Here is a 25,512-nt window from a genome sequence, read left to right on the forward strand (position 1 = left end):
CGAAGTCAACGGATTTCAAAACTCTGAATTTTCCACTTTTCCAGAGATTGTAGTCAAATAAACGGTATCAAAAGACATGAAAGAACCACTCATGGGTTCAATGCATCTCGGGTGCGAAGGATTCATATGCACATGGTGCACGCGAATCTTTCACACCCTTTTTACTAAAATAACTAAAATAACTATGCCATTACAGTTTACCTAAAGTTTCTAATTGTGCTATGTGCACATGGTGCACGCGAATCTTTCACACCCTTTTTACTAAAATAACTAAAATAACTATGCCATTACAGTTTACCTAAAGTTTCTAATTGTGCTATGACACTTACCGAACCATATGGATCGTTTGTTGACTTCTCTTTGCTGTTTTTTTAAGAAAAAAAAAGAATTTTCTCGTGATCTTCACGTAGATGCCGCCGGATCATCGTGGATATCAACTTTTTCCTAAAGAGGGCGCGCGATATTATTCACAAGACGTTTGTTTACGGTTCTGCAGCTTGTACTGCTAGCTGCATTTTAGACGCTTAGCATTATTTTCCTCTTTCTGTTTTGTTTTTTTGTTTTTTTTGCTGTCAAGCGGTATTTTCTATTGTAACGCCATCAGCAATGATGAAATGTAAAGAGTCGCCTTGAAATGAAGAAAAATTGTGTCACATTAATTCGTTAGTTTGTTTCCTATTTTTTTGCTCTTTTTCTTCTTTCTCATCTATGATCAAAGGTGAATACCTTTTTTTGATATCTGTTCTAACAGCTGGACATTTTGAATATTTTGTTCAAATAAATAAATCAACAGGATAGTAATCAAAATGCGATAGAGCTGCCCGAGCTGAAAATTCTGATACAAGGACTTGAAAATAAAACATTCTGAGCACTTTTTATAACCATGAGGAGACCTATATATATATATATATATATATATATATGTATATTTTCTCAATGAACATTTTCATCTATTTAAAGCTTTGAAAATTAATAAACAACGATTCCATAGGCGAAATCTCAATGATCATTAGGAAGGTACTTTACCCATTTTCATTTTATGTCATTGTGATTATTCCATACTAAGGCAACATATTTTGGATATAAAAATACGTGAAGGAAATGTTCCTCTTCTGTTTTATACTTTAAAGGTAAATGCTAGTTTTGGTAACGATATCAAAATGAGTTCGTACAGAATCCAATGAAATGACCACCAAAGTGTCTGTTTGTATAAATAAAACGCATGTGCCAAAGAATTCTGGAAGAAATTGTGTAATTGCTGAGAAATCAGCAAATAAGCACAGGATTCGGGTAGGGCGTCGGGCCCGACGCTCAAAGCAATAATTATACACTGTCCCACGTGCGCTTATCTGTGTTGGGGAAGTTCAGTCTGAACATTTTTCAGCGTAGATTTCAAGATTTCACAAAGTTCAGTTTATGTAACTGTACCAGATCTAGATCCTCGATGATATACTGACAATTAAGCCTGGTTTTACAGACTTTCTCATGAAATCAGTGTTTACTGCAACTACTGGAATTTATCTTTAACATAAAACATTTTGTTCAACCAAATTATGATTTGTATTTCCAAGTTCCATGTAGTATTTTCATTGGAAAATCTCTTAAAGGTCAAGTGCACCCCAGAAAAAAAATGTTTGAATAAATAGAGAATTATGAAACAAGACTAACGCTGAAAACTTCATTAAAATCGGATGTAAAATAAGAAAGTTATGACATATTAAAGTTTCGCTTATTTATCACAAAACAGTTACATGCACAATTCATTGATATCTAAATGAGAGAGTCAATAATGTCACTCACTATTTCTCTTTTATTGTTCGAATTATACAATATTTCAATTCTCACGACTTTGACCAAATAGGACCCTCTTTAAGTATATACATGAGATGCAACCTGTTGATTTTTGGTACAATTTCCTATTATGCGCCGACGACTTGAATCGAGAATGTTCGATAGGAAAAATTCGCATTTCGATTTTTGTTTGCGTAATTTCCACCGCAGTATGAAGGATGACTAAGGACGGACCGAGCGAAGTATCCTGGTTGAGATTTGGAGGTAAGCGATAAAAACACCTTTATCAATCATTTTTATTCATTTTTAAAATGAACAAAATCATACGATCAAGATTAACATAGTGGAAAAATATTGAAAGATTTGGCGTTTCATAGTCCCTCACATTCGTGGGATGAATGAAAACGTCAAAATGCACTATGAAATCACATGCGTTGTGCGAGGTTAGTTATTATACTAATAATACTAACCTCGCATGTTGTGTGAGTGTGAAAGAACAAGAAACTTCTCCTCTATACATAGATGTCTTTAGACTAAAAGATCAATTAGTAGGTATGTGCGAATACGGGCGCATCGCGAGCGCTGGTTTTGGCTGCACGGTTTTCGCGCGGGTTTTGCTGCAAGTGGCATCGCCTCTGTCTGGGCGGCTCATCGAAAATGGGGTTTCATGCGCATGCGCACATAGTTGATGCAATCTCGTGCCTTGATACAGACAGTTGAAAATGTGCTCTTTCTGTACATATAAGTTTCAATGTGGATACTCACCTGTGAAGTGTGGATATCGGAGCTTGAAAGTTCATCAAATTTTTGGATGCGCAAATGATGGAAATTTTTTTATGGTAAGTAGAACTACGATCCAATTATGTATCTAAATTGTTTTAGAATATATTCAAATATATAAAAAATGTCAAATCAAATGATTCTATCGTGACGCAGTCCAGATATAAGCGAAGCGAGCTACCCTTGTCACAGCCGGTCTCTCGGCAGTCGAGCTGCCCGATGCGGTGGGCTCCCGACGGTCTTTCGGCAGTCGAGCTACCGGTACCCGATGCGGAGGGCTTGGTGACGGGAGTGGTCGATAGTGAGTCGTTCATGCTGGATTGAACTGGATCTAAATTGTTCACTTGATAATATTGTGCCTTTTTCTGAAAATGTCTGTCATTATACTGTAGATTGTTATTCTGATATTGATTTAAATATATACATTTTGTCACAAAAACATTCTTTCCTCCTAAGGTTATAGAGTCAACATGAACATGTTTTACTTTGATTGTTCAATCATGTTTTATCATTTGGAAACTGGATTCTTTTGGAAGTGGAATATTAATGTTGACTTATTAAATTAAAATGCAAAATCTATAGTGTTTTTTTTTTCTTTTGTAGAAAAAAAAAAAATTTTTGAAACTTTTCAATCATGTTTCATTATTTTGGGACTGGATTTGCTTTTGAAAGGGGAATATCATAAATGTTGACTTTTTAATTAAAATGCAAAAATTATGTTTATTATTTAGTTTCTTTTTTTATATATTTTTTTAAAGTTTCATTTTTAAATTATTGTATTGTTTATTTTTTCATTTTTTGGGGGGGTCATATTTCAATATTTGGAGACTGGATTTGCTTTTGAAAGGAGAATATCTTAAATGTGATTTTTTTATTAAAATGCACAAACTAGATGTTGTTTATTTTTGTTTGTTGTAATTTTTTCACTCTTATGAGAAAATACATGAAAACTCAGAGGAAAGGATATTTCATTTCCAGATGGGTCTAACTCCTGTATTTATGTTTTCTTTATTATTAATTGTACTATTTATTTTTTTATTCACTTTTCTTTTTTTAGGGGTGCAGGTGGGGGTTGTGTTTTGAATTGGAAAATGGGGATGGGATTGGTACAAGTTTTTGTGTCACTTTTGTTTCTCTTGTTTTTAGTGCTTGTTTGGAGCTTTGATGTCTGTTTTGTTGTTTAAAGCTTTGTTATATATTTTTACTGGTTGCTTTTTGTTTTGTTTTGAAAGAAATAGACCACTCTTTTCCTTTTCTTTTGGCTTCGACTAATAATTTGAATTTATTTTTCTTTAAAAAGAGAGCTCAAACAGGGCCTTTGTAATACAATGTATGTATACAAATCTAAGAAATTGACAACTGATAGAATATATTAAAACTTCATTTTCGTCCTTCTTGATACTTGAAATAAATTGCATACAATTCTACATACATATTTTACACTCAGCTGCTCATTCCTTCTAAAAAAATGTAATCACATGTCCATTGTCTCTCAAATCAAAAGCTACATATTATAACAAATTGTTGAAACAATAGAATACATAAGGAATTGGTGAAACAATCAAATACATCAGAAAAAAACACACATATTTTTATTTGGTCATACAAAGTACAAAATAATTTTTTTATATGTAAAAAAGGACCCCCGTACATACAAAATTACAATACTAAGTTGAAAAAGAGCTTGTAATTTATATCAGAAAAACAAAGAAATACATTAGAAATTACAAAAACAATACTTTAGACAAATTTATTAGGAAATTATCTACATGATGCTGTTTTGATGCCAACTAAATTATATGAATTATCTATCATAATCACCTTCATTTGGCAAAATAAAGAGGCGAGTAATTGTGATTTTCTGTTTGCATAATTAATTAGAATTAATTAGAAGAAATTATTTTAAACAGAATAAGAAAGATTACAAGATGAATTGATGCACATCAATTGAGCCTTCTCTCACCTTTCCATTGATACCTAAATTACTTCATAGGGTTCAAAAACAAAGAAGTTAGAGCCTGTTGAAGACTTGGGTTCAAAATGGTCACAAAATGGTCACAAAAATCGGTTCTGTACTCCATTGACTTTACATACAGACAATGACCACAAATTTGGATCAATATGTGCGACTTAAACTGGAATAACTTTATAATTTCTTGATGAAAATTAAAGTTCTTGGTATCATTTTAAAGGTCTTTTTAAGAGCTTTCAAGTGATACCAAATTTATTCATATTTGATGATTTTCATTTTTTTTGTCACATACCTACAATTAGAAAAAGTTTTATCGGTGAGCTCGCAACATCAGTTTTCGTGTACAAACAGATATAAATTACGAAACTGCCGTTTCATCGAACTCGCTACCCTTTGACTTGTTTGCACCTTTGCTTTGCCAAATTGGTCGATCGCGTATCTATCACGTGATGCGTGACGACTGTGAAAAAGATGTCATGCCGACCTCGAGAATGGGAAGGGTTTTAACTTGAAGGCTCCATGATGAAAACGTATATTCAAAAATATCACGGAGTCCTCAAGGCTATCCGCAACCAAAGCCTCAAAGGCATGCATGCCATGGCCAGCGAAGCCGAAGCGAAGCTCCCGCGTTACATTCTCCCACGAATCAATACATGGAAATACACTGGTGGGTCTGAAGAAATCTACAAATTACATCACCACTAATATTTTAAAGAGTTTTAAGCCATTCACACAATTAATAGAAATCATTGAAAATGTATGAAAAACAAAACAAAATCTCTTACACAATAACAAAATATATTTTTTGAATAAAGAAGCTGCATAATAGAAAAAATAGGGCAATAATTACTCACTTGCAACAGACATTTTTCAGCTTTCGAGATCCAATGGCGCGCAATGATTTATGGGAAATAATCGAGAGTCTATTTCCGGAATGTCGGCTGCTCCGCTCTGTTCAATTCAAGTCAACAAGTGCAAATAAACATAAGATTATCATTCGCGACCTCTGAATAACAGGAAAATGAATAAAGCGATCGTAACACCGAGGTTCGTTGATTTTTTTTATTTCCTTAATTGTAGATCAGCTATGAGCGATTTACGGGAGTAGTTTGAACATAATTTTGTATGAATTATTGAATAGATCTACGCCCACCTGAAAATGTATTTAGTCCCATACGTTGAATATTTTGTAGTAACTAATACAAATGGCGCTCCTCTTCTAGTAGCTAGTGTGCCACTCATGCTCATTCAATCATAAACAAGGTTATGACATGACCTTGTTCTCTCTTTAGTGTTACAACTCCCTGTGTTGGAAATAAGGTTATCACTTTTTGGCTTATTTTCTCTTGTTCTTGGGTACAAATGGCATGCTTGATTTTTTGTCACACTCACTGTCAATTACTGAATTAGTCATTATTTACTATCATGACTATAATTTAGTGTCATGACACACTCTCTAGCCACTCCTGCAATTTAAGACACAATTATCTAAATTGGGTTTTTAAATGGGCTCTAAGACTAGTAAGAGCCTCCTTAACCCTGCCACACTCATCTGTACACCCTTGTCATAAAGACAGTGAGATGTGGCCATCAAGCTTTTAAGGTAACTTCAACTTCAAGTTCAAGTTCAACATGTTCAAGGTAACTTGCGACAAACCATGTCGCGGTAGACAGCTGCACATTCTCTTTTATTTATTACGATAGTCAGTGGCGTACTCACACAAGCATGCGAGGTTAGTCGTACTAACCTCGCACAACGCATGTCATTTCATAGTGAATTTTGACGTTTTCATTCATCACACGAATGTGAGAGAATGAAACACGCCAAAATCTTCACAATATACTAAATTTATTCATCTACATCTTATCATTTAATTTAATTTTAAAAATGTGCTCGAACGTATTTATAAAAAGGGATTTTAAACGCTTACCTCCAAATCTCAGCCAAGACACTCCGTCCGATCCTTAATACTGCGGTGGAAATTACGCAAACAACAATCGAAATGCGAATTTTTCCTATCGAACAGTTTAGATTCAAATCGTCGGCGCATAATATGAAATTGTACCAAAAAAATCAACAGGTTGCATCTCACGTATAATCGCTGATGGCGCTACATCATAAAATAACACTGAACAGCGAAAAAAAATGCGGAGCGCCTAGAACGCAACCAGCAGTACAGCTGATCTGACGTAAACAAGCAAGTTTATTAAATAATATCGCGCGCCCTCTCTGTGCGTATAGAGAAAACCAGCAAATAAGCTGCATGCCTGCTTCGACATCAAGAAAAATCATTGATATAAAGTACCAGAAAGACAGAGAGGAAATGAAATTGGCTTCATATCCAATTTGAATTTTTTTAAAGTGTATTTTGTGCTGCATAGATCTACATATACATGTAGATTCCCCACAGGCAGGGTGGTTGCAGTGAACAAATGTATGCTATCTGCGCATCAGTCATTCACACTAATACGAGGTTTGTATGCATCTAGGCTTAGCAATTGCATACAATCATTTCTGTCTGCTTTGAGAATGGACTGGATACGTATTTGAGATGTGAACCAGTAAAATTCAACTTCAAGTTTGATGCTGACCCATCCAGGTTATGATCCAACCAACCTAGTTTAGACTAAGGTGTAAATTCAAGAGGAGACAGAATATGGAACTGAATACTTAAGCCTGCATTCAGAAGCATCCATAAGTGTATAATACTAACTTACAGATGGAAAATTTCGGTCGGGGGGGGGGGGGGCACTCAGTATATAATGCATAGTGGGTATGTGCCGCGGAGGGGACCCCCATTTTTACACTCAAATTTCCGTTCCAAGGCATAGCATTTTTGTCTTATTGAGAAAAAGAACACAGAAAGCCGCTCCAAAGCATAGCATTTTCTTCTTATCGAGGAAAAAGAAGAAAGAAATCCGCTCCAAAGCTTCGCATATTTTCCGTTACGCCGTTCCGGCCGTATTGATCTGCTACAATGAGCCGCAATTTTGGTGAAAAGCGGTCGCAAAGCGCTGTCCGACCATCGCCTCTGCGCTAGCGCACCCGGCGCCCGTGCCGCCGGGCTATAGCTGCATGCACGTATGCCCATTCCATAGGGATGAATACGCACTCACAAGCAGGCGACCCGTTCCAAGGACCCCCGTTTTCACACACATTTGTAGTTCCGAAGCCCGTTCCGAGGACCCTCCTTTTTACAATAAGCCCGCTCCAAGGCCCCCGTTTTTTGTCTCGCCCGCGGCACAGACCTACTACTTTTTTGGTCGAGTGCCCCCCCGGGCTATATCTGGTAACAGTTTGTGCTTAATTATATGTCCAAGTTTTAGACATTCCTAGTACCAATAATGAGGTCAATATTACAGTATTGACCTCATATAGTCAATAGCCCCCGACAATAGGGCAGATATGACCTCAAAGGCAACAATAAACGGGGGAATTTGTAGAAAGCCTTCCCGCGGTAACACAGAAATGCACACAATGATGAAGACAAGGCTTGTCGGTGGGATGAATTGTCTGATGATTTTATTTTTTTCTTTTAGTTATTATTTTTTTTAGTGAAATTAGATATTGTCAGTTTAGGTATAACAAATTATATCTAAGGTTAATATTGTTATGAGATATAGGCCCTATAAGGATTTTGTACAATGGTGCTTGAAAGTCCAACTACTCTGGCAGCTTTTTTTACCTTATTAATAATAATAATAATACCAACATGCTTATAGCGCATATCACTGCCAAATACGTCCCTAAATGCGCTTTTGAAGGAGACAGAAAAGGCAAAGAAAATGCCCCCTAGAGTGGTTTTTCTAATAGATCATGATAAATTGAGATATGTGTGAATGTGATTGGGGATGTCTGATGAATGCACGGGGGGGGGGGGGGGGGGGGGGGGCACTGTGTGCACGGGGGGGGGGGGGGGGGCACTGTAACTATTGATTATTATGACTGACCAGAAAAGAAAATGTTAATGTTGTTTATTTTCAGTACTAATTTGTGGTGTGGTGCTTATGAATACTTACAAATGCTTGTGAATGCAGGTTTAAGCTTCTGTATCACATATCTAAATTCTCTTTAGCCTTGGCTTGACCATGTCCTGTAGTGTTGGGTCATTTTGGTTAGCATTGAATTTGTATTTCACTGGATAAATCATTACGTTTTCAAAAGGAGATTTAAAAAAAATTTACTTTAATAACCACAATACTTAGTTCTTTTTTTATACTTTAGGCTTTACCTTTAGTTGTTTATATAATGTTTTAGGTGTTGTATTATAAGCGTTTTATATAATTTCTATTAGCTCTTTGTCATTGGCAGCACCAAAAAGGCTCTTCTGCCTTTAAGCCAACTCCTCATTCAATAATTATTTCTATTTTGTGTGTCTTTATATTAACATGTTTGTAAATGTATGTTTAATGCATGAATGAAATAAATGCATATTAATGAATAAATCTTCATATACCTGTCCATTCTGCGGACACCAATATCGAGTGAGTGAAATGTGCCAAAATGAGAAAAAAGACATCTTAATATGTAACAAAGAAAATATTAATAATATAAGTGATAATAGTTTTCCACTGCATTATATATTCATCAGAACAATAATCTCTAAAATCATTACAGATATAACGTTACCCTAGTTATCGGATTCTAGATTGACTCCTTACAATATTTTCACTTTCTCCACTCTCTGGGGAGCATTCAAGCACATGTTTCCAAACTATCCAGTGTAGCTGCTGTACTCATTGAAATAATTTAAAGTCATTGATAAAACTTTCATCTTGATGTGTCTTTAGAACTCTGAAGAATACAGAGACAGGAATTGATATCACTGTGCCAGAATATCGCTCCATCACCAAACTTCTTTCAACTCAAGAAGAATATCATGTCATCATCATCACCAGCTTGCCGTACTTTAAATCGCCAGACCATAAGCCAGAGGATGTGGTCCAGTTTATGGTCAGTTTATTTTATTATTATCGTGTCTTCATTTTTCTCATAAAACATTAAAATGAATAGGATCTAGTAATGATTGAAGAACACTATTAATTTTCAACATACACACCTACATACACCCTCCCATTGGGATTAATGCCCTTTATATATGTGGCCTTGTTCTAGTTTACCTCTATCTTTCTTTAGGATATTTGGATATATTTTATTTTATTAGTTTCATTGAAAAAGAGTTTGATCTTCCATTAGTAATGACATTTACTCACAAACAGAATCATAATTCATGGGGGGGGGGGGGGGGTTAAGAGCTGACAGGGAGAGAAGACAATGCCTCTCTTCATAGATGGATTCACCACCATACCAAGGTGACTCATGCTCATGATTATATTCCTTTTAATACATGCAGGTGCCCAAATGGTACAATGATTTTGAATCGTTACACAAGGCCATGAGTGATCGTTACCCAGCCACCATCTTCCCTGATTTGCCAAAGAAAGTACTCATGGTCCGAGACAGCACTCCGCAGGGAAGGCGGGCTGCCTTTGAAAAACTGATGCAGTTCATTGCTTCAAGTCCCAAAGTTTGCTGCTCTCCTATTCTACTGGATTTCTTAGGTAAGCAAAAAAGGAGGGCATCCTTTCATTCTAAAAAATGGGGAGGCACAAGGCTACTTTGGTCTAACAGGGAAGGGGAAACATCCCCTCTGTGTCATGAGGATGAGATATGTGCCAGAATGGGGGAGGGGGGCATATGTTTGTTATTGTTATTAGCATTTAAGCACATTTGAAGCAGGGGTTGCGGAACGGTTTCCAAGGTGGGGGGGGGGGGGGCTGACCATGCAAAAAATCACAATCATATGGTCATTTTTACGTTTTTGTACACGGTTTTTGGAAAAAAGTGGGGGGGGGGGCTGAAGCCCCCCAGCCCCCCTCCCCCCGCTTTTGCGGCCCCTGTGAAGTACAGAAATGTGAACCGGTGCATTACAAATATCCATATTATTATTGTTATTAATTTTAAGAGGACAAGATAAAGCAGATTAAAGTGCTTAAATCCTGTCAGAAGCTTTGATAAAGCATTGATCAGTAATGTGAAATTTACTTGTGTATTATCAAACAACATTCCAATTATTCCAAAGTGTAGTAGCTGTCATTTTTTTTTGTCAGTGGATGATTCTTCATGAAAATCTGAATTAGGATTTTTTTTAAATATCTAACCCCCTCTCATTGTTTTTCCTTAAAAGGGGCCTCTAAGGCGTGCATTAAAACTTTAGTGATTGGATATCAAAAAGCTGCAGACAAGTTTTATATCCTAAAATTGTAAACCTATTCCATGCCTGAAAAGAAAAGAAGTTTTGTACAGAAAAAATGCAGACATTTCATTTTGTTCAGGCACCCAATAATAAGTGAATAATTATGTATCATATATTAATATCAAATGAAAGAAGAGGAAATCAAAATTGACATAATTGCAAGAACATTCTTTTTTCTATGCCATCAAAATATAAGCATAAGACTCTCCATGTAACATTCTATATACAATAAGATAAGATGAGATAATTATTTAAATAAATTATCTCTATAGAAGTGGGAGAAGTCATGTCTGTTTTGTTGCATAAAATCACACTGTAAGCTTATCAATAAACATGAAAAAAATGAACAAACCCAGCATTAAAGCAAAAATAAAATTGAAAGGTTTTTTTATGATGATTGAATGAAGAGCTTCTTTAAAATGGAATTGAAGAAATTGAAATTGAAAAAAAATGTGGCATCATATTTTCATATCTTGTAATCCATTTTACATCTTAATTTGATGAAATATTCAATGTTTGGAATAGTTGATGATGCCTTTTCATTCATTCCTATTTTAATATTATGAATTATGATGCACTTGACCTTTGATGAAAAGTGCAGTTGCTGTACATATGCCATATATAGCTAATATTATCGACTAAACAGTCCTTAACATTGAAAGGGGTTTGCGTGAAACAATAAAATCATGACCTGTTAGTCTTTGATAAGAGGGGAGCACCTGTATGACCTCTTTACATACAAGTGTTAAAGCTATGTTCACATGGTACCTAAATAGTTGTATATTTGTGTAATAATATTACATTCATGAATGACAATCAAATTATGGGCTCAGGAGGCATGAGTACTTAAAGTTGAAGTTTACTTCAACCAAAAGTGGATTCCAATGAATAGAGAAAAAAAAATCAAATAAGGATAGTGCTTAAACTACACCAAACTCTTCCTCTAAATTTAACTTCAAGCCATGAGAGAGTTTTTATTCAACCCTAACTTTGAAATTCATTGTTTATTTACAGTCATATAAAGATCGCCCTCTGCTGTTTAAAGTTTCCACAATTCTTTCATGATCAATCATGATTTGAAGCTTAGAGTATGAGCTGTAAAATATTCATATTCAAACTAAGAGATTGGTGTGCAGTTTAATTTCACAATTGGACATTTAATATGATTTGTCATGTGAACTGCTCTTTAGACAAAACCATCTTAACTTCCTTCCTGTCTGTTTATAATCACACATCCTTTGCAGGTGTACCACAATCTAAAATAGATGCTGTTGAGGGACAGGGAAAAGAATCAGATACTGGAGGACATGGAGATGGTGCACCCAAGGATGAAAAGGGTGATCTTAAATCTCCCACAAAGCAAGTGTTTTCAGAGATTTTTGTCAACCTGGTTATTTTTGTGTTTTAAAAGTTTCAAGGCTGGAAAATGACTGATGGAACAAACTTATTCTTTAGTTTCTTTATTATGAGGTTTACTTTTTAATAGTTGATATTATATGATCTAGCATGTGTTTCCAAGTAATGACCAAAAATTTTCATTATCAAAATTTCTTCTGAGTTTGCATACTTGAGACAGATATATTTTCCTGGATAATTGTTGTAATTAATTGGAATTTCTGTCAGGATTTACGCCAATAGGCAGGTCTAATTTGATCCTGGGATAATCTTTTGAATACAATTTGAACATAGCATACAGCAATACAAAGAAATCCACACATCATTGAAACCATTCGCTGTTTCTCATTAGCCATTATTTGGAAGTATTGTTATATAAAAAATCTACAGAGGAAGTTGTGATGTAATATATACAAAGATAGAATTAGGTCATGATATATCTGAAAGTAAAAACAATCTGGAAGTATTTGTAAAATAAGGTATTAAAAGCTTCTTCATTATACAGCAGGTTACACAAATGATCAACCAACATTGAAATTAAATAAAAACATAGCTTTCTTTCCAAAAAACATCCACAAATAAAATATTTCGTTCCACACAGACAGAAAATTATTATTATTCTTGGATCATCAAAATACAGTTCATATGATGATGCATTGGTAGAGCTAGGATTACCAACTATAATGTCCCAAAGAGAAAAACTTACTCAAGATTTTGCTATTTGTTTTGAATAAAATAACTTATGTCAGTCTTGGTTACCTCCTCAAAGAAATAATAATTTTCTTTGAAATGCAAACACATATACAGAATTCAAATACAAGACAAACAGATTTAGAAACAGTGCCCTCCCTAATCTTGTATGTGTGCTTAACATATATTGCGAATCATAAATGAAATAATTTGAAAATTCTTAAATGTTTAAATTATATACATGCTTAGCGATTGTGAATTCTTTTTAATAACCATTGACTTATTGTGTTTTTAAAAGTTTTATTATGAATAATTTTATGCATTCTCGTGTTGTTTATTCATCTTTATCAAAAATTTACTGTGCAAATGTATGTGAATAATTTCAATTGTCTCTGTATTTAACTTACCATGTATTTTTAATTGATACCCTGTAAAGCATGTGTAATTCATTTTTTTACTGCGATACATATCTATTGAATAAACCATTAAATGATAATGAAAATAAAATGTGTTCTCAAATTCAGAAGGCTGCAGGTTCACCACACATTGAGTGCCCATATCTTGTTTTAAACCTGCTTCTCATACAAACAAAAAATTTTATGATGTTTTGATTGCGTTCAGACTGTAGTAAGTTTTTTATATTAACCTTTTTTCAACAGGTCAGTAAAAAGTCAGAGCTCAAGCCTTTTTGGTGATGAAGATTCTGATGATGAACTTTTTAAGACTGACAAAGGTGATGTAGATGAAACAGATGGTGACCTCTTCTCTCCTAGTCCTCACCATGCCCAACCGAGCAGCAGTGGTGAGTAAAACTGGTTACCAGTCAAACATTTCCTTTCATCTGAGAGAGTGATGTAGTGTTATGTGTAGAGCTGTTTGCATGGTGTTTATGCATAGGTGTGAATGATTATGCTGACTGGGTAAACTGATTAATACCACTGCAGCTGCAGGTATATTATGTCCTTGAGCAATTAACATTTGTGTACACAAATTTATTTTATGTCGGGTCTCTATTTATTCATCATTATTCAACACTTGAAACATCTGCTCACCTAGATCTGCAAAATAAATAATTTGATGGATTTTTCATTTTATTGTTGAATTATTTAGGTTATTTATTCATTTATGAATTGCTTGCCATACAGCTATTGGTAACTGCACTTCTCCATCAATCATGATTGTTCATTGTGTAAAATATTTTGCAAGCAGAATAAGGTTTATTACCCCAATCTGATATGGACATTTATATCAAAGGTAATTGACCATTCACTCCCCGTTACCTTTAAAATCTACCTCCAATGTAAATGCAGGTGAAATAATACAAAATACAATTTCCTTAATTCTCAACTCAGAATATTGGAAATTGGAAATTGGAAATATATTGGAAAGGACAGGCATTGAAGAAATTGTACAAAGATTATCATTGACTTTACCAAACTGTCAGTCAACCTAATGATGGTTAAGGTTGACTAACAGATCAATTTCTTAATTTCTTAAAAATTGCTGATGTTTATAATCCGGGTGATTATTTAAAATGAAAGTAATTGTGATACTTATGAAATGTATTTGTACATGTACATGATGATGAAGACATGAATGCTAGACTGTAATTGTGATGATCATTGTGGCAATTAAAAATAAAGTTATGCCGGTGGTTATAGTAATGATCATGAAGATGTAGAATGTGATGATTGAGATGATGATGATAATGATGGTATATAGTACTGAAGATTATTATGATAATGGGGCAATAGAAATGATAGTATTGCTTGTTGTGCTGCACGACCTCTATATTTTGACTTTGTGTTATGATTATGAGAATGTATACCCATATATCAAATCATCAAATGAAGGATATTCATTCTGACTGAGAGAGCAAATATCTCTCATTCAGTATCAGCAATCAGAAACTTTTTTGATAACATTTTACGATTAGTTCAATAACTAATTCAATATTAATTCAATGACATTGAAATGAGATGTATTACAGTTATGGCAAATGGTGTCAGGAGTGGGATTGGAACCTACCCTACAAACTTAATGCAAATACGAAGTCAAAGAAAGAAATTGAAGAAACAGCCTCAAGGGCTTGTTAGGATTGAGAAATATAATAAAGAACCTTACCACATGCTGAATGTCATCAAAGTGCTCAACGATGCATCTAAGAAAGAGCGCCATCTTTGTGCTCACAACTTTTCCACATTATGACAAAATCTACATAAAGTTGTGGTGAGTACAAATTGATAGTTCTTTATACAAGCTTAGCAGTTCTTTACCATTGTTGTATGAACTTTGACACAAGTCCCACTGCTAATCATTATTTTAGATATATTTATGACTGGCCTTGGTTTAGACCAGTACACTATAAGGCAGGTAAGACAGTCCCAAAGTTGAAATGTTGTTCAGATAATTGATTAGTATAGAAAATTAGTAGATTTGAAAGTCAGCGTACATTACAATATTTTGATTCCACCGTTAGATTGAGACTCATTGTATAGTACGAGACAGAATACCTCTTGCATTTTTTTTCAAAATACTAATATTTCTTTCAAAATTATTGAACGAGAAAAGATATACAATTTTAGCACTACTGTGAAATTTTACTAAAGGACAAGTCCACCCCAACAAAAATTGATTTGAATAAAAAGAGAAGAATTCAACAAGCTTAACATTGAAAATTTCTTCAAAATCGGATGTAAAAGAAGATAGTTATGACATTTTAAAGTTTCGTTTAATTTCACAAAACAGTTATATGCACATCCTGGTCGGTATGCGAATGAGGGAACTGATGACATCACTCACTCACTATTTCTTTTGTATTTTATTATATGAAATATTATAATTTTCTCTTCATTGTCCTGTGAAACAAAGTTTTATTTCACCCTGAACTTGTTGAATTACCATTGCTTAACATTTTATGGTTCAGTCAAGTTGGTCCTTATTGTCAATTCTGCAAAAATTGAAATAATGTATAATTTGAACAATAAAAAAACAAAAGAAATAGAGATTGAGAGACATCATTGATTCTCTCGTTTGCATGTGACTTAATTGTGCACATAACTATTTTGTGAAAAATAAGTGAAACTTTAAAATGTCATAACTTTCTTATTTCATATTCGATTTTGATGAAATTTTCAGCATTATGCTTGTCTGATTTTTCTCTATAGATTCAAATCAACATTTTCATGAGGTGGACTTGACCTTTAATATCTACCCATTGATATAATAACACATGGGGGAGGAGGGGTGAGTTATGCAACTGCTGGATAAGTTCAACTATCTTTTAGATGAAAACTAATATACACCATCACAAATAATTGCTTGCTATCCATCAAGTTTGAAAACCATTGTTTGCAAATTCCATTTGAGAAGTTTAGACATAATGTTCATTTGCCCTTCTACACCACCTTATTATTGGTGGATTTTAAGATCAGCTAGAAATATGTATTGTGTTTCAAGACAGGGTTCAATTGGCTGACTATTCAATTATGCACACTTTGTTTAACTTCTTTTTATTTTATCTCTTTTAGGACTTTTTGTATACTGCTGGCTCCTTATTTTCTTTAAAGGCAAGTTTCACAAAAGTCACTTATTTCTTATACATATTTGTTACATAGTTAGTCATTAGACAACCTCACACTTTCAACATAGAAATTAGGGGAATGGTCCATTATCCTAAGATAAATATTGGTGGTATGAATATCATATTTTTGAAAATATAGTTAAACTTTGTCTTGGCATCTTGGTATAATCATATAAAGAAATGTATATAATTTACAGTACCATTGCGATTGATTAATCTAAATTGGCAAAGAGTCCCTAAGTTGGCAGTACCATTTGTGTAATAATTATTACTATTGAAATAGGTGAAGTAAAGTTTGATAAATGCATACCTATCCCAAAGAATATTCAAAGTGATTATTGAGTTCATTCAACAGGCCTCTGAGGGCAAAGATAAGGATACTTGAAACTCCTTGACAATTGCTTACATTCAGCAATTGAAAGTGAAATGTTCAATTAATTTGAGCCTTGTGATCTAAAGAGTAACTAAATAATGTACATGTTGTAATTATTATATTACCACTGTATTCTTTTTCTTTGGATTATGTATTTTCAATTTCCAAATTGAAGTAAATATTCATGTTGCAATAATTCATTAATAAAAGCAACCAATCATTAAAATTGGTACTGATATGTTGACCTTCAGTAATCCAGCGGCCTATCAATGAAATTTTCTACTATTCGTTGCCATCAGGATATGCGCACTAAAAATGTACTTTCCAGAACTCCTAGCTTGTCCTTCCCTTTGTGTTTCTGCCTGTTCATAATTCTAATTGCATGAATAAATAATGAAGAGCAAAGAACCATATTTCCTGTGACATCTATGAAATTAGTTTTGAGACCAGCGAAGCTATAGGATTATAATTGTCCAGTTGATTGATGATTAGTATATGGTTAATAATTTATACCCTTAAACCTTTGAGCTAATGTTATTATACACCCCCACAAAAATGGTAGAATTTTCTCATCAGTCCTTTTTTGTGATCAGTGCTCGACTAAATTGACATTTGCCACGTTGTCACTATTTCATTGAATTATGTTTATCGGCTTTTGATGACATTCATATGATTCAATTCCTGTCTTGCTTGATTGAATGATTTCAAATGTTAAATTGTCCTGCATCTATGGATAAAATGAAATAAAAATGGGTTTTAAAATTTAGCAATAAATAAACTGTGCCCCCGAAAACATTTAATATAAAGCTGAAGTGACCTTCCAAATGGTAAAATTGTAATATAAAAAATGAATTTCCGTTTATAATTTATACAAGGTCAATATTTGCTAATAACTTCTCATCACAATTTCATGAAATTCATTTGATACGTTCAAGCGTAACTTGAAGGTTGATTGATGAATAAAGTTGTCTTTTCTTGGACATGTCCTCTAAGTCGCCTGAACGCCACACTAATCCTTCAACAGCTCATTATTTTTGACAAAATTTTCAATGTAATTAGCAAAGAAAAGTAGTGATGTACTTTTACACAACATGCATAAAAGTAAATGCATCCTCTGAATATTATCATGTTCTTTACCACTAAACATCGTCTCCGTATAATCTACACGATTAGAACAATTGGTTCAACTTTGCACCTTTATCAATGTCACACTGGGCGCACCAATTAAAGGTGCAACTTTGCAGCTTTTCCCAATTAGGATACAAAGATGCACCTTTAATGGAGCTCCCCTGTCTGAAAGATAAGGAGTAAGATGCAGAGTAGGTACCAAATTACACTGTATGGCTTAATGTCAGATAAAGCAATACAATAACAGTAAACACAGATCATAATTATCTTTACAATTTTACTCAATTTCCACATCCAAGCTTAAAGATTACTTGCCATCATAATCAGGAAACATTTTTATCAAAGCAAGATATTCCTGTAAGAAAATATGATTCGTAGTATAAACACAAAATAATTTGTCATTCATTATTTTCATGTATGAAATTTAACGTCCACTCTTGGAATGTGTCAAATAGATTTTTATTTTATTTGCGGGTTTTATTGTATTTCGAGTTCATTTTTTGGCGTTGTCTCTCTGGATGTGAAAATTTATACTGGCAGGCTTTATTTATCGGTATATGATTGCTACACAGTTTTTGAAAATTAACAGTGCAGTGCACGAAAGAATTGCTGAGTTTAGTCTGTAGGCTTAATCTACCAAATTTATTATCATTAATACTGATTTCATAAATACTTGATTTACTTATTGCATTGTTTTCCCCGGCCTCTTTGTAAATCAATTTAATGCATTTTTCGGGAGAAGTAACCCCCCCCCCTGCAGAGATATTCAGTTCTGAAAAGATACTGTAATATAAACAAGAATAATATCATCAAAATAGTGACTATATTTGTTTTTAATCATTATTTCATTCACCACAGCTTTGTAGTCATAATTGATGCCTAGACCGAAATTGATTTAAAATATGTATGAAAACAAATTACAGATGAGGTAAATTACATTTTGAGTTTAGAAGTCGATATTACCATTGTCCTTGACTGGCACAATTACCGTATTGAAGTTGCGCTTTATTAACTTATGCATTATTGATAAATACTGGGTTTATTTCTTCTATAGAAGGCCTGCATTAGCAATTGGGCTTCATTATCAACTTTAAAAATGCCACCGTACGGTTCACTTGTAAATGAAATATTAAGTGAATAATATATATATACACAGGTATCTCGTTACATAAAGGATATTATCCGACTGATTTTACAACAGTTTCAATCGTATATTGGCTTGAAATATAGGAAAATATGAATTTCTTGATTTCCACATCGAAATTATTATTTTTTTAGTAAAAGGCACTGTGTTCTAAAAATGTGCATGAATATGCATTTACAGCCCCAATGTTTTGATAGGGGAAGGGGGACAACCTTATCATATCTCACTTGAATTATTGGTGGAATTACACGGAGCAAGCCCTCTCTCTTTGATATATATTTTTTCTTCCTCTTTCTTCCGTTTCGCCATTATTTGATGGAAAAAAAGACATAAGGGGAGGCGATTTCCCTTGCCCCCAGCAGTACCACCACTGTGAATACAGTATGTACAATGACTTGTGTGACATTTCCTAATGTATCGACGTAAAGAAATTGTTATATTGGGGCATATTGATGAGTTTAACATTTGAATAGATACCGTTTCTTGTTCAATTTACGAGATTACTTTGAAAATTATCTCACTTAGATAATAAAAAAAAATATTATGTGACGATTGCACTATGTGTGCGTACCAAATACACTCATTCACACAATAGTGAGTGAGCGAAAAGATTTATCATTTAGAACACTATTCTATATTTTAATGATTACGTGTACATTTTTTTAATGAGGAAAAGGGTGAATACCACAGAAGTTGATAAAAGTGTCGACTTCCATTCGGGTATTTTTTTAATATTTATGTTAAAGAAACTCATTTTAGAAATTGTCGACGGTTGTATGTGCGTTAAACGTTAAATCTACATTATTTACAATTTTCCCAAATACATGGGCATTGAATATAATGTCCTTTCTCAGTTATACAACATCTCACAATTAATGATAACTATGTACATGTAGCATCCCGGGGAAGAAATTAGTCTATTGCCATTTTAAATCGCAATATGTCGAACGAAATTAGACATTGTCGACGGTTGTATGTGCGTTAAACGTTAAATCTACATTATTTACAATTTTCCCAAATACATGGGCATTGAATATAATGTCCTTTCTCAGTTATACAACATCTCAAAATTAATGATAACTATGTACATGTAGCATCCCGGGGAAGAAATTAGTCTATTGCCATTTTAAATCGCAATATGTCGAACGAAATTAGACATTGTCGACGGTTGTATGTGCGTTAAACGTTAAATCTACATTATTTACAATTTTCCCAAATATATGGGCATTGAATATAATGTCCTTTCTCAGTTATACAACATCTCAAAATTAATGATAACTATGTACATGTAGCATCCCGGGGAAGAAATTAGTCTATTGCCATTTTAAATCGCAATATTTCGAACGAATCTTAGGGTGACGATTCTGTATTTTCCTCATTATTGTCTAGGTGCCAGTGTCAGCCAACAAGCGCCGAATAAGAAAGGTAAGCCAGTTCATCCCATAATTTATTTTGCAGAGTATTTTATTCTGTGATTGGAACAAAGTAAGCGCGGTATAGGGAATCGTTTTGACAAGATCGGCGACTGGACATAATTGGTAACATTCTAAGAATTTATCCATGTTTTAACACATTCATAATTATAAGGATATTGATATCAATTATGGACATGAATACCACGTGCATGTCTATCATGAGAAGATGCTCATGGGGCAGTCAAGAAAAGAAAGGAAATAGGAACAGTCATAATTGAAGAGAGGTAAAGAGTTACATTGGCTGGAGAGCTTGTCTTATTTTAGTGATTTTTTTTTAGGGTTCCAAGACCAGAAATACCATGAATACTTGTGGAAGTTTATTCTGGACCACAGGACTGGCCCAGTAAAATGATCGATCCTCAATGTATTATGAGATTATGGTATAGCAAGTAAAGTTTAGATAGAGGGTATATTTATCAAGATACAGATGTATTGGGGCTACATGTAGCTACATGTGGTGTATCATCATCATGTTAATTACACTGGTAAATAAGATTTAATAGCTGAATTAAGACTTGTGTAATGGTTCGTTATTTCATAAGCAAGTGAGGCTTTTACATGTACCTTTTTTTTAAAGCACATGGGACGGATGTCCTTTTGCTTTCTTTTGGATTATCCCGATGTTGTCTCTTATTCGGGCTTGATTTTCCACATGTATTATTATAAATGTGGTAGGTCTGAATTGTCCCTTCTATCTTGCAAGGTGGAGGCGTCAAGATAATCATTTAGCAAAATAAATGAATGGCCCCAAGTTAGGTTGTCTGTATCATGATTAATAGTACCTGTATCATAGTAATTGCTAATTTGTAAATAAATGTGAGGTAATTAAATGGTTCAAAAATGCATGGTTTAAAGTTAGAGTTTAAAAGTGCTCAATTCAAATCATTTTGCACTATTTTGATTTACCCAACTCAACATCATTTACGGCATTTTTTGGAAATTCTTGTAAATTTAATGTCAATATCATTTTCTGACTATAGATTTCTGTGATTATAACAATGTCTGAGATTAATTCCTTTAGTGACATGGTATTATACAGCGTGCAGAGATAGCTCTTAGGTCATAATGTACTTTCTTGAATTTTTTTTCTAAACCGATTGCTGTCAGATCTCCAATGGTATCATGTACTTTAGGGACCAAAACACTAAAGGTGTATACCAGTAGCATCTCAACTTCTCCTTTCTAACTGATCTGCTAAAGATACCATAATGATTCTACTCAGTTGATCACGTGACGTGTGTATTCAGCCGTTACTGACGCTACGTTTCCTTCCAATAAACTTCCAATCGAGAGGACTATTCACGGAGGATGTGTTGAGGTAATCAGCCATGCTTTAGACAGGATAGCACATTTAATTGTCTTCTCAGATATTCATGGCGATTCATGCCAAATTTGTCGCGGGACAAAAACTTTACCTGCACTCTTTCCGGTCACCGTTCCATTTGGCCTTGACATTATACTTCCTGTGTAGACTTTCTTTTTGCCCTTTTGAAAATTTGATGGTAGTGATTAGTGAAGCAGAGTTAGATGCGTATAAAGAACAGTTTGATTTCTGATTAATTAGATGGATTAGCGCGATCAATAGTGCTCATGTTAGTGTTTGATACACAACTTTCAGTTCATTTGAAATGAGACATACATGTAAATGGGTAGGTCGTTGTGTTTTTCATGTTCAGGTTAGCGAGGTTATTTTACCCGAAAGATAGACATATGATAAGTAAACCTTTGTACATAGAACAAGCGAAACTTGTGTTCTCAACTGAATGAAAAATGAAATAAAAGATTAATCCCATCATAATACCAAATAATATAATATCAAATACCCCTTTTTACCCCATCGTGAATAATATGACTTCATGACTACCACTAACATTGACCAACCTCCAATTCCGTACCACCACCATCATCACAATTGGGCCATATCAAACCTGGAATCGTTCGTACCATCGGCACCATTACCAAACACCTATAGAACCTTCATACGACCGAACTACCGTGCCAGCTCTACAGTTCAAACTCGTGTTATCATGTTGATATTATTTCATATCTTATCACTTTATTGGTAAAAATCAAATTATAACAAGCAATTTATTACAAGTTTTAGAAAACGGTATCCTTATTCATGTTGAGATATTTGTGATTATCATCACGATCCAGATCGATTTTGATATTCATAACTATCAGACTATACCCTGTGACTGTCTGTTTCATCTAAATTTGTCTACCTTGATCATATAATGGTCGCCGTCAAGTAGGCCATGGGTTGAAAGAAGCAGTTCGTGATAAGACATTTATATTGCACAAGCTGCATGGGCAGAAGATTAAATAAAAGTAAAAAACACTTCAATCCTAGGAAACCAATGTGCAGTTCTGGGGAGCGTTTCATCAACATTTTTGCCCGACAAGTTGTCAGATCTGACATCTTTCTTTGATTCTGATTGGCCGAGAGCCGCTGTTACTATGGTAACTGTTGGATAAAACAGGACTGGTCGGATAAAACGTCTGACAAGTCCTTCATGAAACACTCCCCTGGACTGCAGTTCCATGTGGGTTCATTTTGGAAAATGTATGGATATTTCAATAGATTGATTGCTCATCACTAATATTATCCCATTTCCAAGTTTCTTGGTAATATTCAAGAGATACATGACACATAGCATGTAGAGATCGTGTATATCTCAATGTTATTGAGGTCATTATTGCAAATCGAATAAAAACACATTTTATGTCACAAAAATTGTTTTTCAATTCTGCTGCTCTATATCAGGTGGGTGTTTCATAAAGCTGTTCGTAAGTTAAGAGCGACTTTAAGAACGACTGGTGAACCTTTCTTACGCGCTAAATAATCACTAATGAACATAATGGTGAACCGTCACTTACCACAAGAAAGGATAACCAGTCGTTCTTAAAGTCGCTCTTAACTTACGATCAGCTTTATGAAACGGCCTCCTGAAGTTTGTGGATTGAAAGTCATATTCTCATACAGGACATCAGACAGCAAAGGCCAAGACAAGGAAAACTGTTCCTTTGTGAATGATAATATACGCCTTGGTAGTCACTATTGTAGAAACACCTGAATGTTCTCATTAAGACGACCACAATCAGAAGGCGGTGACTGTCTTGCCCCCAAAGAAGGCTCTGGTTAATCGTCCACCTCTTTGTAGGTGTTTTGTTCGAAACGTCAGAAAAAAATGACATGATTAAGGAACATTATGAATAATAAAGCCTTTGCTTCTTTGAAAGTTTAACTTGTTCCTTCTGTACCAATATCAGAGATCATGTAAAGATCGATAGTCAAATGAAGGAAGAATTTTTCCAAAGAATATGAATTCTATGAGGAGATTTTTTTTCCTTCTTAAAAGTAGCGCAGAAAGTTATCGACACAGTTTGATATGTTTGAATTCCGAATACAATGACTTTGTTTTGCCTCCAGGCCGCCACTTTACCTCCACAATCATCACTAAGACGCCCCCGCCAGCCGACCATAATTACCTGGATTAGATTTGTAGCCATTAATCTATATCAATTTTACCACCATCTCCATACACTCTTAAAAATGTTGGGCAACATACGGTCCACACAACAATTGGTTAAAACTTTATCCAATTCTGGGTAGTTTTACACCAATAATGTGTGCTTTGGGTGAAAACTACACAGTATTGGTGTAAAACTACCCAGAATTGGATAAAGTTTTAACCAATTGTTGTGTGGACCGTATGTTGCCCAACATTTTTAAGAGTGTAACATAATATTGTGAGAAAAAATACGGCACGATAATACAGAAGTTGCCATTCTTCCAACTCATAATTTCTGTCCTAGAATATTGCGTGCTCAATATTCAAGAACCGTAGCACACGAATATCAATATACCAACAATGTACAATAACATATGTATCACTTTAATGACTGTAGAGGAAGGGAAGAGTAAGGCTAAGAAACCACTTTGGGAGAACGGACCATGAGTCACGTGGTCAGCTAGGAGGATAGTGGCTCCACCCAATATCCCAGTTTCCTGGGCTAAAGGATCCCCCTAATAAAAAAATATCTGAGAATCTCTGCCTGTACCTTTACCGGCCGTTCACAGAGCTCTTGGCCACCTTTTCCTCTACAGGCCTCGAAATTTGAATATGAAAATTATCAAATGTCAAGTCCACCCAGAACATTTTTTATTTGAATCAATAGAGTAAAATCCATCAAGCAAAAGGCTGAAAATTTAATCAAAATCGGATGTAAAATAAGAATATTGTGACATTTGAAAGTCTTGCTAATTTTTTTTCAGTAAACAGTTATATGCACAATTTAGTGACATGCAAATGAGAGGGTCGATTATGTCCCCCACTTACTATTTCTTTTATTTTTGTCTCACCTTCATAGCAGAGTGAGACTTTAGGCGCCGCTTTTCCGACGGCGACGGCGTCAACATCAAATCTTAACCGAAGGTTAAGTTTTTGAAATGACAGCATAACTTAGAAAGTATATGGACCTAGTGCATGAAACTTAGACATAAAGGTTGATCAGGTATTACTGAACTACCTGTCTGAGTATTAAGTCACATGACCAAGGTCAAAGGTCATTTATGGTCAATGAACTTTGACCAAGTTGGGGGTATTTGTTGAATTACCATAACTTTGAAAGTTTATGGATCTGAATCATATAACTTGGACAGAAGAGTAATCAAGTATTACTGAAAACCCTGTACGAGTTTCAGGTCACATGACCAAGGTCAAAGGTCATTTTAGTTCAATGAACTTTGGCTATGTTGGAGGTAATCACTAAATTGCTGTCATAACTTTCAAAGTTTATGGATATAGTTTATGAAATGTGGACATAGGGGTAATCAAGTATCACTGACACTAACTTTGAAAGTTTATGGATCTGATTCATAAAACTTGTACATAAGAGTAATCAAGCATCACTGAACATC

The 25,512-nt window shown here is 34.4% G+C and overlaps 1 protein-coding gene across 1 annotated transcript; it reads left to right on the forward strand.

Annotated features, from left to right (window-relative positions):
- The first annotated feature begins 5,468 nt into the window (after window positions 1-5,468).
- On the forward strand, window positions 5,469-22,905 carry LOC129256377 (HCLS1-binding protein 3-like). Its single transcript, XM_054894603.2, has 7 exons — window positions 5,469-5,590; window positions 9,335-9,497; window positions 9,898-10,105; window positions 12,045-12,159; window positions 13,545-16,075; window positions 16,130-16,454; window positions 20,503-22,905. Exons 1-5 carry the CDS (start codon window positions 5,565-5,567, stop codon window positions 13,693-13,695), a joined length of 663 nt encoding a protein of 220 aa, XP_054750578.2. The 5' UTR covers window positions 5,469-5,564; the 3' UTR covers window positions 13,696-16,075; window positions 16,130-16,454; window positions 20,503-22,905.
- The last annotated feature ends 2,607 nt before the right edge of the window (window positions 22,906-25,512 follow it).

Source organism: Lytechinus pictus, chromosome 1, assembly GCF_037042905.1.
Source record: "Lytechinus pictus isolate F3 Inbred chromosome 1, Lp3.0, whole genome shotgun sequence".
Classification (NCBI taxonomy): domain Eukaryota; kingdom Metazoa; phylum Echinodermata; class Echinoidea; order Temnopleuroida; family Toxopneustidae; genus Lytechinus; species Lytechinus pictus.

Coding starts and splice junctions, on each gene's coding strand:
- LOC129256377 (XM_054894603.2), top strand. CDS start 5,565: ATGAATAAAGCGATCGTAACACCGAG. Junction 5,591..9,334: donor AAAGCGATCGTAACACCGAG/GTTCGTTGATTT, acceptor ATGTGTCTTTAG/AACTCTGAAGAATACAGAGA. Junction 10,106..12,044: donor TATTCTACTGGATTTCTTAG/GTAAGCAAAAAA, acceptor CATCCTTTGCAG/GTGTACCACAATCTAAAATA.